At 37.7% G+C, this 15,764-nt stretch overlaps 1 protein-coding gene across 37 annotated transcripts in view; it reads left to right on the forward strand.

Annotated features, from left to right (window-relative positions):
- NRXN1 (neurexin 1) overlaps positions 1–12,573 on the forward strand; it is a 731,497-nt gene extending 718,924 nt beyond the window's left edge. For all 37 annotated transcript variants that reach the window (XM_071805868.1, XM_071805870.1, XM_071805881.1 and 34 more), the window contains one exon: positions 9,196–12,573. In XM_071805868.1, coding sequence (XP_071661969.1) covers positions 9,196–9,503 — 308 coding nt within the window. In that variant the 3' untranslated portion in view covers positions 9,504–12,573. The remainder of the gene's footprint in view (positions 1–9,195) is intronic.
- The last annotated feature ends 3,191 nt before the right edge of the window (positions 12,574–15,764 follow it).

The raw sequence follows: 15,764 nt of genomic DNA on the forward strand, positions 1-15,764 counted from the left end.
GTGCTTAGGCAGCCTTCACTAGAAGATTTTTCCACCATTTTCATAAAAGGTATAGATCTTTTTAATCTAGAATGAAAAAATCACTTAACTGAAGAACAAAAGGTAAAATACCTAAAGGAAAAATAAATGAGTAACTACATGTGTATGTTTTTGAACTATCATGAAGAATTTTTTAGGTATATTTGAATAGATAAACTACATTGTTCATTTAGATGCTCATAATCTTTCTTTCTTTTTTAAAATACCAAGTCAGATCTTATCCATTATGTGGGCCATGCGGTTCATACCAGTTGAAGTTTGTGAACTCCGATAGGGAACAATCTCTATTGTGTCATCTAAATTATGGTCTTTCTAATTAGGGATAGAAACACAATACAGAAGTAACGTGTAAGAAAACCAGCAGTGACCTGTCTTCATCTGTATACTGAAAAAGGAATTTGATTTTCATATTATTTTGTAAACATTATGTTTACTGAAACCAGTTGAAGCCAAATGAAGATTATGAGGGCTCTCGAAACATTTTCCATGAGTTAATTTTTACACAGTGACCTTGGTGGAAAAATGCAGATAATAAATAAATTCGTAATTGCAAAACTGAGGTTTTCAGAAACAATTAAGTAATTTGCTGATTTGAGTGGGGTGTTCAATATGATGAAATTAGAAATTTTGGAAAGGCGGAAGATTTGCTTGTGTGAGGATGAAGTAAATAGCTGGTCAAATCTGAAACAGGTTGCATTAATTTTCATGGCAATCTGCTTAACAATCCTAAATTAAAGTTTTTGAACTATAATCCTAAATTTGAACTATAAACCTAAAAATTGATCTTTTGAATCAAGCTTACACTTAGGATCAGGACTGCACGTAGATTGTTGACATAAATAAATGAGTTGTTCTAGTTTGTTTGAAATTAGATTATATGCTATTGGTGCCTAATTAATGCAAGCCCATTGCGTTCTTTGAGCTACACTTCATTCTGGTTTCACTGGCTACATCTAGCGCATATTTTTTAATGTATACTGTATTGTAGACACTAGTAATAGCAAAACTACTTCTTGTCCCTTTGTAATTCATATGCAGTGAGTTTGCCTCTTTTTGTAGAAAAATCCCTCTTCCTCAGGGCTGTTTATCATCCTTATTTCTATGGGCATAGTAGTAGAAGACATACAGTATTTTGTAAAGATATAGAAAGGTTTATAGCCAGAACACTGGCCTGAATTAACATCATATTGCTCAACTTCTGTGCCAAGGCTTTCTCTCAGACCAAAGTTGAAGAATTCGGGAAGAAATTTGCTTTCCTTCAGCTACTATTTGGAGCAAAGGACTGCACAGAAGGGAGGGCAGCTGGCTGCACTGCAGGCAGGATGCAGGTCAGAGGCCAGTGCTTTGCCTCTCCAAGTTCAGTGGCACAGGATCTATTCCAGAGCCCTTTTGCAGCTCAGTTTTTCTGCATTCAAACAGGGGCATTACAGGTGTGCAAGCAAACCATTGTGCTTCTAGCTAACCATGTGCAATACCTGATAAATTCAATTAATATGGTGTCACAAAGCAGTTGGTGTATGCCATCTTCAGCTTATCAACTAATTGCCGTGTTAACAGACTGCTGGGAGTGAACAGGGTTGCTTACCCTGCTGCCAGACAAAGGAGATATGGGCAAATGGTCAGCCTTTTGCTATTTTTTTTTCTAGCAATCAGTACACTGGTAATTTTCATTTTCTCTTGCACACCTAGAAGTAAGACTGTTGCTGCTAATTTTCAGCTATTAGTGCTTGCTAACACCTAATTTAAACCTCTGTGGAAACATTGGTTTTTTTTAGCATGTGCCTGGTCATTACAGCCTGCAAAGTAGCAGGTGAATGCTGACAAGTTTGAGAACTAGGTGTTCTCTAAGGTTATTGGTCATAAATGGAAGCAGGGAAAATTCAAGGCAAAAGTAACCTGTAATGAGGATGAAGGTACCTAAAATAATCTAATCTTAGGCAATCTCCTTCTAACTATACAAAGACCTGAATGAAACCTTGTTCTGTTACGTTGACATGCTATTCTGGCCCATAGGTTTCAAAACCAACACTTCTCCCAAGGTTAAGAGCTATGGGCTAGATTTGGGACTATGACAGTTTAAATTAAATTTGTATTTATACTGGCTTGAACAGTAGATGATAGTTTAAATGAAAGCTGGCTTAAGCAGTAGATTCTCATCTTGATACAGCCCATGTTGTGAACATGTCCTTTAAAAAGTTACAGAAGAGGGCTAAAGGAAAGATGCAAGCAGCAAGAACATGAAAATCATACTCCAAAATAAGAGAAAGCTTTATAGATATCTCAGTCTTTTTCCTTGTGCTAACATCAGAGACACCAGTATTGTTTTGCAGAGTATGATGAGAGAAGCAAAGAAAAACAAGGTGGTCTAATTAATTTTAATAATTTTATCATGAGAAAAAGAATATTAATTACATCACGTGTAATATATATCAATCCTGAAGTTCATTTAGCTTTCTCTACCCACCCCCAGAGAAACATGACAGTAACATGTTTCAGGGTCAAGAGTAGCTTCATCTGCAAGATGTATTTGAGCCTTTGTATAGTGGATACAATTTGGTATTTGTAGCGGTCACATTTCCAGCATGTGTGCATGTATATTCCAGATGTCTTGAAAGCCTGGCCCCTTCTTTTCCCAGGCACAGTATCAACTTTGTCAGTAATGGATCTGACTCTATGGCAGTGTTTAGAGCAAATTGCATGCAGTGTTCTTTCAGCACCGACATTCAAGTCATATATATAATGTTTGTGGCACAGACATTTATCTCTTCATGTAGTAGCTGCTGAGTGAAGGAAGACAGTCAGGGAATCACCCACAGTTGCAAAGATGATGTCCACACCTCCAGCTCGTTTTGTGAGAAAGAATCATTCCTTGCTCTGCAGGCCAAGCCATCAGAATCCTTACTCTTTGCAACTATTTTTTAGTGTTCCCTTGAAAAAAAAGTGGTTCCTAGATTGATGCTTTGAGTTTTGCGTTTGTTTGGGGTTTTGTTGGTTGGTTTGGTTTTTGGTCTTTTTTTTTTTTTTAATTGTTTTATCATTTTTACATGAGATGATAAAAATAGCAAGCAATGAAACCTGGGTTCTGTGAAGGTCAGTGGCAAAATTTTCACCAAGTTCAGTGGGATCCAAATGTCACTGTCACTAACAATGTAAGATTTTGGTACAAGGAAGCAAATCTTACAGTTAGCTGCCACCAAAATTTGTGTTTCCAATGCTCCTGCCCTTCTCTGCAGTAACACTGGTGTTCATCTGACTCTCTCGGGAGCTAGGGCTGCAGGCAACTAACAGAGCAAAAGATACTGGTTTAGCTGTCTGACCTGGTTCCCCACAATTACAGCAGCTTAGCTCTAGCTTGAAAAACATGCTATCAGTAGTGTAATATTTGTGTTTTGTCTTCCCTACGTTATCTTACTAGCAAAAGCATTTATTTTTTTTCCCATTTAGGAATACTTTAATTAAAATCTAGACCACCACTGACTCTGCTGATCAGTCAATATTTCTGAAGCAAAGTGCCAAGTTGCCAAAGGTTTCCCCTAACACACATAAAACCAGGTTAAATTACTCAAATTAGAAAAGAAAGAAGCAGAGGTGCAAAGGTGACTGACAAATGTAGAAGTGGGGAGAGGTAGGACTGGACTGACAGCTGAATTAGCAAAAGGAGAAAGGATCCATATTGGGAGAGGAGGAATGCTATAAAGGGAGCAATACAACTGAAATTGTTAAATATACTAATAAAGGGGGTAAGAGCACAGGCATGAAGACTGCTAAAAGCATTAAATGATATATTGGTTTACATTTTCAGTTTTAGCTAAAATTAAATTTAGTTTTGTGGAAGAGGATTTTACAAAAGCTTCTTATTAAACTGCGTGAAATATTCCCCTCTGCTCTGCAGAGCATATTAACTTCTAAACCCCATTGATTTGGTACGCTCTAACAATTGGCACTGTGCTACCAACTAACCTATCTCCCTTCAGATTTATGTTGACATTTAATAACTATTGAGACAACAACCCTTTCACCTCTCAACCACAGAAAAAAAGATGTTACTTGTGAAACTACAGTCCTAAGTAGTTCATAGAATTTCTAAATTATTTATATGGCAAGTCATTGCACTTAGAAATAAGCACTGTATTCTGCGCAGACAATGTTTACCTTCTTAGTAAAACAACCTTTTTAGCTGTGGCTAGTGTTTCACTGCCAGACTATTTTTATGACAAGTTAAGCACCTAAGGTCCCTTTAGAGGTATTTTAATGCATTATATCTTTCCTTCTGAGGACCTTTGAAATTTCGATATATAGGAAGTAAAGAACCTGGGTTTGCACACCAAAGAATAGAACAGATACCTTAATAATTTTCTCTTAAACACATTTGAAAGTAGGTTATTGTCTTGTTCGCTCAAACTCAATAAGCATCTGACAGATTTCTTAGGACAAATGCAATGGCATGAGTTCGAGATGACAAATGTATCTGCTCCGCTCACAAGCACCACACCTCTCCACCACATCGCAGTGTGTTGTGTGTGCAGGTCACAGCTCCCGTTCTCTTTGAATCATTATGCCATTTATGATCAAGGAGTGTGGAGTGTGTGTTCGTCAATGCAGCTGGTTTTGTGGTACCTCTGTCACGCAGATTAGATTGTGACTTTGGATATAGATTGTTCCAAGTGTTGAAAGTTTGTCACTGAGCTGTAGCAGGCCACCTCATACTCCTTCTCTCCCATGGCAGCTCAGTTGCTGATGGACATCCCCTGGGGAGCCAGTTCTTGCCTCGTCTTGACAGCAGCCCCTTGAGGCTGCGTAGGAAAGGAGCAGGCTGAGATACGCCTGATTCAGAGCAGCGTAGGTTTGTGCTTAGTCCCTCACACAAGTTTACAGCAAATCCTCATCCTGGTTTTGCGGTTGGGTTGATCCTGTTACATGGGTTCAGCAGAGTAAGCACTGAGATTTGTTTCTCAAACGTATTAGTTGTAACGAGATGTTGAAATTCCAGTTCACCAGAATCCAACAATACTGCAGAAAGTCTGCCACAAACAGGTCTACAATGATAGCATGCAGAGTGAAAATTAATATGTGTCCTGTAAATAATTGCATTCATGCCTCATTGCAAATGCAGTAGTTAAACATTCTTATCTTGTGAGTAATTTCCTATTCACAGTTTGGAGGAAGGCATAAATGTAAAGAAAACAGGTGTGGGGTCCTTTTGTTGGGTTTTTTATTTTGTTTTTAAGTCTGCTAATTTCAATTCATGAACACCATGGGAGCCTGCAATTCCAATTTTCTTTTCACAGTATTCATGAAAACTGGGCACTGAAAATAGTCAGATTTTTCCCTTTAAATTTTAAACCACTTAGAAATACAGTCAAGAATAATAGCTTTCTAATCCATTATTACACAATGTAAAAATGTGCTCAATTGTCATTATTTAATGCAAAGTTTTTCATAAGTGGTAGAAGAGGCTTTTAAAATCATTTTCTTCTAAGCTGGTCATTGAGGCAATCCCAAAAGGCTGGCCATATGCTGTTGAGAGGAAGGGTTCTGCATCAGAGAAGTTGTTTGAAGAAGGGATCAGTATATCACCAGTTGTTTTTATTTCGTCTCTCTGTAATGGCATAGTCTTTGCACTGTCCCTGTCTTTTTGATTTGCTCTTGTTCCTAATCGAACCATCCTCATCTTACAGATTGTTTCAGGATTTTTTAGGGATGACCTTTTATTCTTAAAAATAGGGACCATTTTTATGAAATTTAATCTTGGTTCACCTATAAGGTATTTAGCTTCTTATTTACACTAAGAAACTTTTTCTGGGATGAAGTTAGTGACTTGTTGATGTTACAGACACTAGCAGAGACTGCAACCAGAGAAGCAGACAAGGTTACCTGTAGACGTACCTCTGCTGCTGTGCCAGGAGCCAATGATTCTGTTCAGTTCAGCTGCAAAGATGCTGGGGAGAAAACTGCATCCTCTCTTTCTCAAAGAGCTGGGAAGTAAAGAGCAAAGTTTGTTTAACCTTGTGATCTTCACTTGCTCTGCATTGAGGTCATCTGTTGTCCTTTGGAATAGTTCCTGTCCTGCGGGGGAGGTCAGGATCTGGGTGAATTCCCCTTGGGTACCCCAGTGTTAGTCAAGTAAAGACCCTGATTAAATAGAAGGCAGCTGGTTCAGCAATGTTATGGATGAGGATTTGTTTATTTACATCAATTTCAGTAGAAGCATAGGCTGACCTTTTTTTCAGTGGCCTTTTCCTCTCTGTCTCGGAATAGGACACTTGCTTTAGCATGTGCTTCATTAGCTTTTCCTATATAAAATGCTCACAGACAAACCCATGTGCTTTGTAAAACTTTCTTCATTTCCTTTTATTTGCCTTGAGAGGCCTCACTAGGTTAAAAGTATATTTTAATGTAAATAGAAGAAAAATAGCAAAAAAGTAATTTCCCTTGCTGAACTGCTCCTTTTACAGAAGTCCAAATAAATGTAACAACAGATGCTTTGGAAATGGTGTAAGTTTAAATAGCAATAATGTAGTGGTTTAATATTCCTCAGACAGATGGGATAAATGAGATAATTGTGAAAGCATTCGTAAAAATAAAAGGATGCCATCAGGTGAAAGGTAGGAGTTTAGGAAACGTTGAAAAACATTCCTTACATGTTTTTTTTCAGGATGGAGTGTTAAAAGAATGTTTTCCTCTGAGCAAACTATTAAGTGTCATTAAGTAGACATTAATTGTAAAGTTAGTTGATGGCATTTGTCCCAAATGTCTGTATTTTAAAGAGAAAGAGCAGTTGTTAGTCCATCAGGTACTGACAGAGTTTATTCAGTTGCTTTTATTATTTCTCAAACAGAAATTAATTTCCTGAAATGACATACAGTAAGATAAGACTTTGTCCCATTTTCATTCACTATGGAAATGCCCAGGAGTCTTTATTCTGCAACAATGCATTGTCTCTTGTAAAACAATGAATGACTCCCCATGTGTAAAAGAATTTCCATTTTCTACAATAGCTACAATGAAGAAACAGGATCTAAACCAGTCACCGACTACGTTGAGGCAGACCACATTTCTTAGTAGGGTGATATCTACCCTGAAATGAGAAAAAATCTTAGAGCCTTCTGAATGAAAACTTCAAGATCTCTTGTGTAGTCCTAGAAAATACCAATTGTACCAACTCATAACAAATAAGAACTTTCAGAAGGGGATAAAACATTAGTAGTTAAAAAAGTGTTTGACAAGAATAACGGTTTTCTTGAATCTTACTGTGGTGCCTCTGTTCTTTCAGACAAATAAAATGTCACTTTCTGTAAGCACATGTGAGATAACTGCCAGGAAGCGGTGTTTCAACAGTAAGAACACAAATCAATAATAAATAAATTATGAGTAATACCAAGCTAGGGAGGCAACATAGTTCTTTTGAGGGTTTGTGGCTTTTTTTGCTGTGTTTTGTTATTTATAGGCTAATTGTGGATGTTTGTACCTGATGTCTCCTTTTAATTCTGCTTTGTTGAAATTTTTTGATCAGTGTTGATAGTTTGAGTGACATTACCTTTAATGTAGAATCCTTAAAATCATCATCTTCCTATTATGTCTTTAGAGCAGACACCAAAAGTGACTATGGGGCATAGTGTGCTTTTGTGCACCTCGAGCAAGACACTTCTTTAATACTCTTCAATAAAATGCTAGTTGTAGGCGAGGCCTGATAAAGCGAACATTATGAATATAATGTAAAACTGGTGCTTAATAATACTTTTACTTAACATTTGTATTTTACTGCCGCATTTTTAGCCATGCATAATGATTTAATATGTGGTTTCTCTAAGCCAGTGTTGATGCTTAATGAGAATGCTCTGTACTGCTCAGTGGGAAACCCTGATTCACTCACTGCTCTTTTCTTGCTCCTGAGCTCAGCCAAGGCTGGCGGTGCTGAGGCTACGCAGCCTCTCAGGAGTTTGGAAATGCTTGTATAATAAGAGGAACATTGTGTAGACCCAGGTCACTTCATTTTTGTCCCATGACACTTGCTAAGCTAAGATCCTTCTCAGCTGCTGCCACTTAAAGCGATTCTATACAAAGATCTGCCTCTCCTCCATCTGCAAAGTGCAAAAAAGAAGAGAGATCGTGGGAAACACATAAGCATTGTGTGTGCTGTGAGCATTTAACCTAGAAATTTTTCCTGGAATTACGCTTTCATTCCACATGGCTGTGCAAGGGGATAAAATGTGCCAGACCACACAATAGTTCCTATCAAGAAGACTTTACAGTCTGAAGACATAGGTCAGATCAGTGCGTATCACAACTGAAAAGACCAGAGCCTGGCCTGAGAGGTCGGTTCTTAGAAGGCTGAGCCCTTGCTCTGTGCAGTTTGAGAGTTTTTTCTGGACATAAAGGGTTGCTCAAAGGAATGTCTGGTATTGTCATCAAGGACAAAAAGAGGGAATGGGAGAAGTTGAGTGAAAAAGCGTTCTAAAGTGTAGCCATATTCAAGGAAGACTGTGAATTGGAGAAGAAGAGGTCAGGTTGGATAGCTCTCTAAAAAGTGATAAAAGTAAATATAATACGAGAAGGAAAGGAGACACTGAGAAGCTTGTTGAGGGGAGGCTAAAGGAGAGCTGAAGATACCTTATTTGTAGCCAACTTATTGGCTGCTATCATTTATTATTAGGGGGAATTTTGTTTTTTCTTCCATTCTGTTTGGTAGTCAGACTTATCATCACTGTCTTCTAAGTAAGTACTATAGTGTCACTTTTTGCACTTTACAGAGGAGAGAAAAAGAGAGGGAGGGAATGGAAGAGGGAGATCCTTTCTTCGAAGATGATTGTATTCTGGCATTTAAATTGTGGCACGCCTGTTATTCCAGATAATTTAGGCATTCTTTGCTGAGTAACAGCATTTGGAGAAATTATACTCTTGAAGGCTAAAAAGAGATTTTCCTTGCTGTCCTTTTCCATATTTAAAAGCCTGTTTACTTGTGCTGACAGACCTGAAAATGGAATGGGCTGCAAACCTAAATGTTTTCACACCAATAGTGTAGGGTATGTTGATAAGGCAGCCCTGACCTAGTGAGTGCAATTAGAAAGATACATGTTTGTAGCAGGTAGATATGACTGACTTCTCAATGTGCAAACTCAATAATAACCTCTCCCTTATTTCTTTATCTACCTACAGCAAATCCTACCAGAGCAGGAGGAGGAAGGGAGTACCCTGGCTCGTCCGAGGTGATTCGTGAATCCAGCAGCACGACAGGGATGGTAGTTGGGATCGTGGCGGCAGCGGCGCTGTGTATCCTCATTCTCCTCTATGCTATGTACAAGTACAGGAATCGAGACGAAGGATCTTATCACGTAGATGAAAGTCGAAACTACATCAGTAACTCAGCACAATCCAATGGGGCTGTGATCAAGGAAAAGCAGCCCAACAGCGCTAAAAGTTCCAACAAAAACAAGAAAAATAAGGATAAGGAGTACTATGTCTGATCTCAACATCTAAAAGAACGCTTGTATAGAAATAGTCTTCATTTTATCTGAGACATAATACAAACTTATTTACTTTACTTTTTATGAAGCACATTCAAAAACAAACAAACAAAAAAGACAGGGAATGCAATCAGAAAGGAAAGACTGTTTTTAAAAACAAGCATTTCGTGCTCTTGTTTTTCAGAAACAGGAGCTGATAAATTCCCTAACATCCACAGTGTTTTCATTTACTCTGCCTGTCTTTATGTTGCTGGAACATTTCTGAAAGACAATGATGACACCACGATTCATAAAGCAAGGAGTATTACTACAACATCAAGGCACAATATGAAACAAAACAAATTAAAAAAAAAAAAAAGGAAAAAAAAAAAAAAGAAAAAAGAAGCTACCTATGATTCTGGATTTAGCCAAAGTGCTAGCGCTTTCTTGAGAAGTAAGTTAGTCTTATTGTCAGAGGAGACTGTCATTATATATGGTGACTCAACAAGCAAACATAAAGAGTTTGCCGTCTGGTGCAGTGAAGCAGTGGTTGGAAACTTGTATTTGAAACAAGTACTGGCTTTTCTGAAGACTTACGTAGAAATACTTTCAAAAAGCCCCTTTCTGGTTGTGAGGAAAATAGTATGGAGGCCTTATTTTCAAAAACAAAAACAAAAATCTGGAATATAAGGCACATTTCCACAAAAAAAAAAAAAAAGAAAAAAGAATAAAAAAAACAAACAAGAGGGTATAGATGCAATCAATGGGAAATTTTCATGCACGCTTAATATGTTATTACATATGTTTATATAAAAACACATCTATATGTGCTTTCTGGACTGTGGTAAGTGATGTTTTATAGCCTGTTGTATAGAAAATGCAAACTATATCTGCTCTTCAGCCATTTTTGGTAAACTCAATGTTATAAGTGTTGCTAGGTATAGAGAGTTTTATGACATCTGGAGCAACAGACATACTTCAGGTTTTTTGCAGCCATTATAAATTGTCCCAGAATTCTTCCCTTTTTTTTTTTTTTAAATATAATTTACAGTGTAGTGGTTATACTAAGGGGGACGTGTATGAATGTATATACGAGTCAGCTAATTCTTTTCTTACCTGTACAGCCTCTATTCTGTTGCAGTTAAGTTTTAGTAGTTTGTATGAAAGAAGTGGACTAGAAAGCAAAAATATATCTCTACTGTAATTTGTCTTCTCCTTCTTATCCCCATCTCTTGCTCCTGATATGCATCGATGAAGTTGATCAGAATGGCCAATTTTCCTAGACATATACATTCATTAATTAGCTAAATATTTAGTGACTTAAACTGGCCTTCAGCTTCCAGTCAAAGCTTCACTATTGGAGAGCATGGTTTGCCTTACAGAAACCTTGTTCTTAAGAAATTATGAGAATGATGAGTTTCTTGAGAATCTTAGGAAGTATCATATAGTGTTTTTCTGACATTCAGTTATATGAACAACAGCTACTACAGCATTGGGTGGTAGAAGATCTACAAAGACCCATTTTAATTATCCAGGTTGATTCTACTGCAGAATTTACCCCTTTCTCCAAAAGGAAATAATCTTCAGGTGCACGATAATATTTTTCAATGGTGGGCATTTTGACATACAAAAAAGTATTTTTAGCTAAGTTGATTGTGTAGTATTGCAAGACATCATAACCAGACAAATATGAGTTTATCATGTTTTAAAGTAGCACATAGCTTTTCTTACATATATAAAACATTAATGTATTTTAGTTAAGCATACTAAATATAATGCTGTAATTTACATGTTAAAGGGGTTTTTTTGTAGTATTACTTCATTAGGTTCACAGCAATAAATCATAACATAACATTTTATTTACACGGAAGTTCAAAGAGAATGCATTAGACGGAAAAAGGATAGTTCAATAGAAATCAACCAAATCACTGGAAGGCCTCCTGGGAGGGATATAGATGTTCACACTTTACAGACAGTAAGGAGGAATTTAAAATTAGCTTTGAACAGCAGGCACAAAACATTTTGTTGTGTGTTATTCACTGTAGCTGATGGAAAAGGCTGAAAACTGGTACAGCTGTCTATCTGGGAGTCAGAGCACTTTAAACATACATGTAGTTGACATGAAAAGACCTTTCTTGAATGTTGCCAACCACATCGAGATGTGTCATGTTGCATTTGTAAAACAATTTTTTAAAAAATTTTCAGTAATATTTACACAAAACTGAGAACAGGCTCACAAAATCCATCTGATGTTCATTTCTTAGACTGTCATTTACCTGTGGCATTCATACTTTCTCCCACCTTTTCCAAGGCAGCTGTGCTCAGGGAACGGCAGGGTCAGGTTTACTGGAGGTCATTGCTGGAAGCAAGAGACTTCATCTGGAGGGGGGAAAGAAGAAGTTGAAAGCCAGGTGGTGTTCAGATTTCAGTGCTTAAAGATATGTGGAAGACCAAGAGTAATCTGACGACAGGAGATTGGACATGACAGAATATGGTTTGGGCAAGATGAAATCGTATTTTCTGCTTGGTATTGATCGCATTAATGAAGTAGCGTGGTCAGGTCAACTTCCAGGCAGTTTGGTAGATTAATCTTTAACTAAATCCATACATCAAGGAGACAAAAATCTGCTACTACCAGAATAAGCAAACACAATTTTAACACTGTTTCTGAAGGTTCTCCTTTTTCCTCTTTAATTTCATAATTTAACAAAAAACAAATATGGATGTATCAGAAGTGCCAGCAAGTGGATTTAAAATTCCTTTATGTTTAAAAACAGCAGCAACAACAGACATAAACCACTACCTAACATAAAATTGGATCCTTTCTCTATAATAACCTAATTTGTTTGACTGCGATGGTTTCATTTCTATGACTGTATTGTGTTGCCTTTTTTAACAAAACACTAAATAACGTGTGAAACTTTCAACCCTAAGACATAAAAGAGAGGCCCAATGCCCCTAACCTTATAGTGCTTTCTGTGATAGATATTTACGATTTTTTTATTTGTTGCAAGGCCAATTTATTCATTATTGGAAATGCTAAGCAAGTGGAATTTACTGTTTTGTTAATAAAAATGTTTCTTAATACAAATGCTGGCTTGTTTCTTCTCTTGTCATTAGTATCTGTTCATCTGAAAGTGGTGGGGAAAAAAAATGGTAAATTCGTATGAAGTTACAGGCGTCCACGTCAGTAAAAAGTGACCTCAGAGCTCTTTGTACACTTGAGTGAAAACCTATGTTTGTTCAACTGGCCCAGTCAGAAAGGCATGAATGACATTAATGCATTGTTTGGCTTTGCATAGAATTACTTAATTTGAAGTTTCTAGCTTTTTGGGAGTTTATTTTTGGTTTGTTTTTTTTTTTTTCAAATCAGGAAACTTGGTGTCCCTTCCCTCCCCTCACACCCCATCCATTAATGGAAAAAGAATTCCCTTCCTTTTCCACCACTTTTTTTTTTTTCTTTTTTTTTTTTTTCTGTGGAAAGAAGATGGCAGAAGATAAGGTAGTGGGATGAAAAGTTAAAGCTGAAAATATTTTCTCTTGTCTAGGACATGATTTAAAAATTAATGGAAAAACGAACATATTTCAGGTCCTTAAAAACATTACTAGATAATAATTGCAAAATTTCAACTGGAGCTAATCCATTACGTAAGTACTTTCCTATTTAGCATGGAATTTAAATTCATGGTTAACTTCAAGCAAATATCTAATCCTATTGATTTAAGCAAGTGTCTAAAGTTGCCTAAATGTATTGCTGAATGGGGATGGAGTTAAGCTTTTGGATCTAAACTCCAAATAGAATTTAAGTATGTATCTCCTTTAATCACATCAGTAGCTTCTTTGACTTCAATGGGATTTATTCATTTGCTTAATTAGGTATAGACTGAAGTATTTTAGATAATTTAAGTTGGAGAATATCTGGAGAAAACAGCCCCTATCTTCCATTGGTATGAAAGAACTCATAGTTAAACTTACATTCTAAACTGCTTTATACTGGTATTAGTAATTTTTTTTGTGGTTATGCGTGCGTGTTTAAATGAATACTGAACATTCCATTTAGGAAAATGCTTTATACACATTTAAAAGAGCTATAACGATAGTGATTTTTGTTCTACTAAAAACCAAACAACCAAACCAAACCAACCAAACAAAAAACCACACACAAAACCACTTTTTAATTCTACACTGTGTTTGCTCAGTTTTTTCTTACATCTGTACTGTGCCCTCTCTTTCACCACAATACTAATGGCCTCTTAGTACCTGCATCATCCATCATCTGCTACCTGCTTAAAGTGATGGTCTCCATAATCAATCATCACTGTGAGCAAGTATCTAAAACCTTCAGAAATGAGGAAAAAAAGAGAAAAAACTGAACAAACTCTCCAAATGCAACTTAGAAAAGAGAAACAGAGCACACATGTAGGCTGCAAATGACAACTTGTGTTTGTTATTTACTCTAATATGACTTCTTTATAGTTCAACAAAACAGTTTTAAATTGAGTATCTAGGTATGATTTTCATGCTGATTATAGAAATTTGCTTCTAGGTTCAGTACAGTCCTGCTTAGAGGTGCTTGGAAGCACTGCACTGCGGTAAGCCAGATTTGTCAGTACTATTTTATCTGGAATAAAGGCTATTCGCTTTCTTTTTAAGTCCCTGCTTTGTTAAAAAGTCTGTGAGTATTTCAGCATTAAAATGTTTCTGGCCCTAATGGGAGTGGGGAGAAAGAGAAATCCATAAAGCATTTAAATCAATTTATGCATTGATGAATGCTTAGGGATGATAAAATTGCTTGCCTGCCAGCCTCTTATTTGTTTGGATGGTCTATTCCTCCTTTCGTTGGTCATTGCTCTCCAGGAAACCAGAAGTATCCCCCCTGGGTTAAGCTTTGAGCTAGAACTGTCACTGATATGGGTGTTCTCAGTTTTGTGAGGTGCACAGCCAGAACTCACCCAGTCTTTTATGGGCTTACTTTGGAGGCTTCTCCTTACTCAAGGTCTTTGACACACTTCAGCCATCACCTCTGACCTCTGGAAAAGAGAGTATAGCCCCACGCCTTTCTCATTTACTCTCCACCATACAAATATCTTCATTTAATGTTCAGAACAAGCAGTTTCCCATATGACACTGGTTCTCCAGTGGGGTTGAATTGTGGTAGACTTGGGTTTTTTTAAGGCAAAGACATGGTGACGCAAGGAGTAGAGTTATTTCAAAGAGCATGGGATTCTCAGTGATTAAATTGCCTTTGAGGACAGTAATTTCATGCTGGCATACACTTGAGAGGTTTAAAAATCCAGGCCAGTAATTCTCTACAGCATCCTTTCAGTAAACAATAAAGACATAACTCGTTTGTCAGTGAGCTCAGGAACAGACAACACTGGTATCAAAATGTGAATGCATCGGTCTGGTTGCAGGAAAGAACACAGGAAAATGGAATTTTGGCAGCCAAAAATAAACACCGGTGTGTTGGCCAGACTCTTACGAGCAAGTCCAATTAAAAGCCAGTGAGTATTTATCGGATGATAAATAGCAAAATACTTCTATTAGTCAGAATTTTTGATGCAGTAGGCTGACAAAACTCAGGTACAGCCTGTGTGGCCACATCAGCTTTTTCAGTCCCAGTTGCGGTTAAGGTGCCCTCCAGTCTGGGGGACTGGGCAGGTTTTACACAAACTGCTGTGCACACCAGCTGATCAGCTATTTCCAGATAAACATTCCTTTTCCCTTTGAAATTAAAATACTTTTTCTGGCATAAGTACAGTAGGTTACTTCATGAGACAAATTAAGTGGCTCCCAAAACATATCACATCCCAGGCAGCATCATATGAAACAGAAACCAAATTGGGTGGCTGGGAGCCAGCTGCATGGCTGCAGGTCTCGGGGAGAAACCTGCATCCCGCTCAGGATGAGAGGTGGTGGTGGGACCTGGGTGCCGCAGGCACCTGAGCCTGGCCGTGACTTCACGTTCTGTGTATACAGTGATGGTGGCCAAGGGCAGGACACCAGGTGACATGCATGGGGAAACCATGAATGCTGGAACAGGCTCAGCTTGTGCTCCAGAGAAGGACAGTGAGGGGCCAGGACATGAAGAAGGCTTACAGTCCCTGATGTTGTCCCTAAAGCGCTCTCCTTGCTTTCACTCCCACTGCACTCTGAGTGTATACTCTGCTAAAATGGCAGGTCACTGTGTGGCAGGACCCTGTGGTCCAAGGGACATTTTCAAGTCCACAGCAATCAGAAGTCAATGGGCAGCGTCCAGCCAGCATGTGATCATGTGTAGCC

This window comes from Patagioenas fasciata, chromosome 3, assembly GCF_037038585.1.
Source record: "Patagioenas fasciata isolate bPatFas1 chromosome 3, bPatFas1.hap1, whole genome shotgun sequence".
Lineage (NCBI taxonomy): Eukaryota > Metazoa > Chordata > Aves > Columbiformes > Columbidae > Patagioenas > Patagioenas fasciata.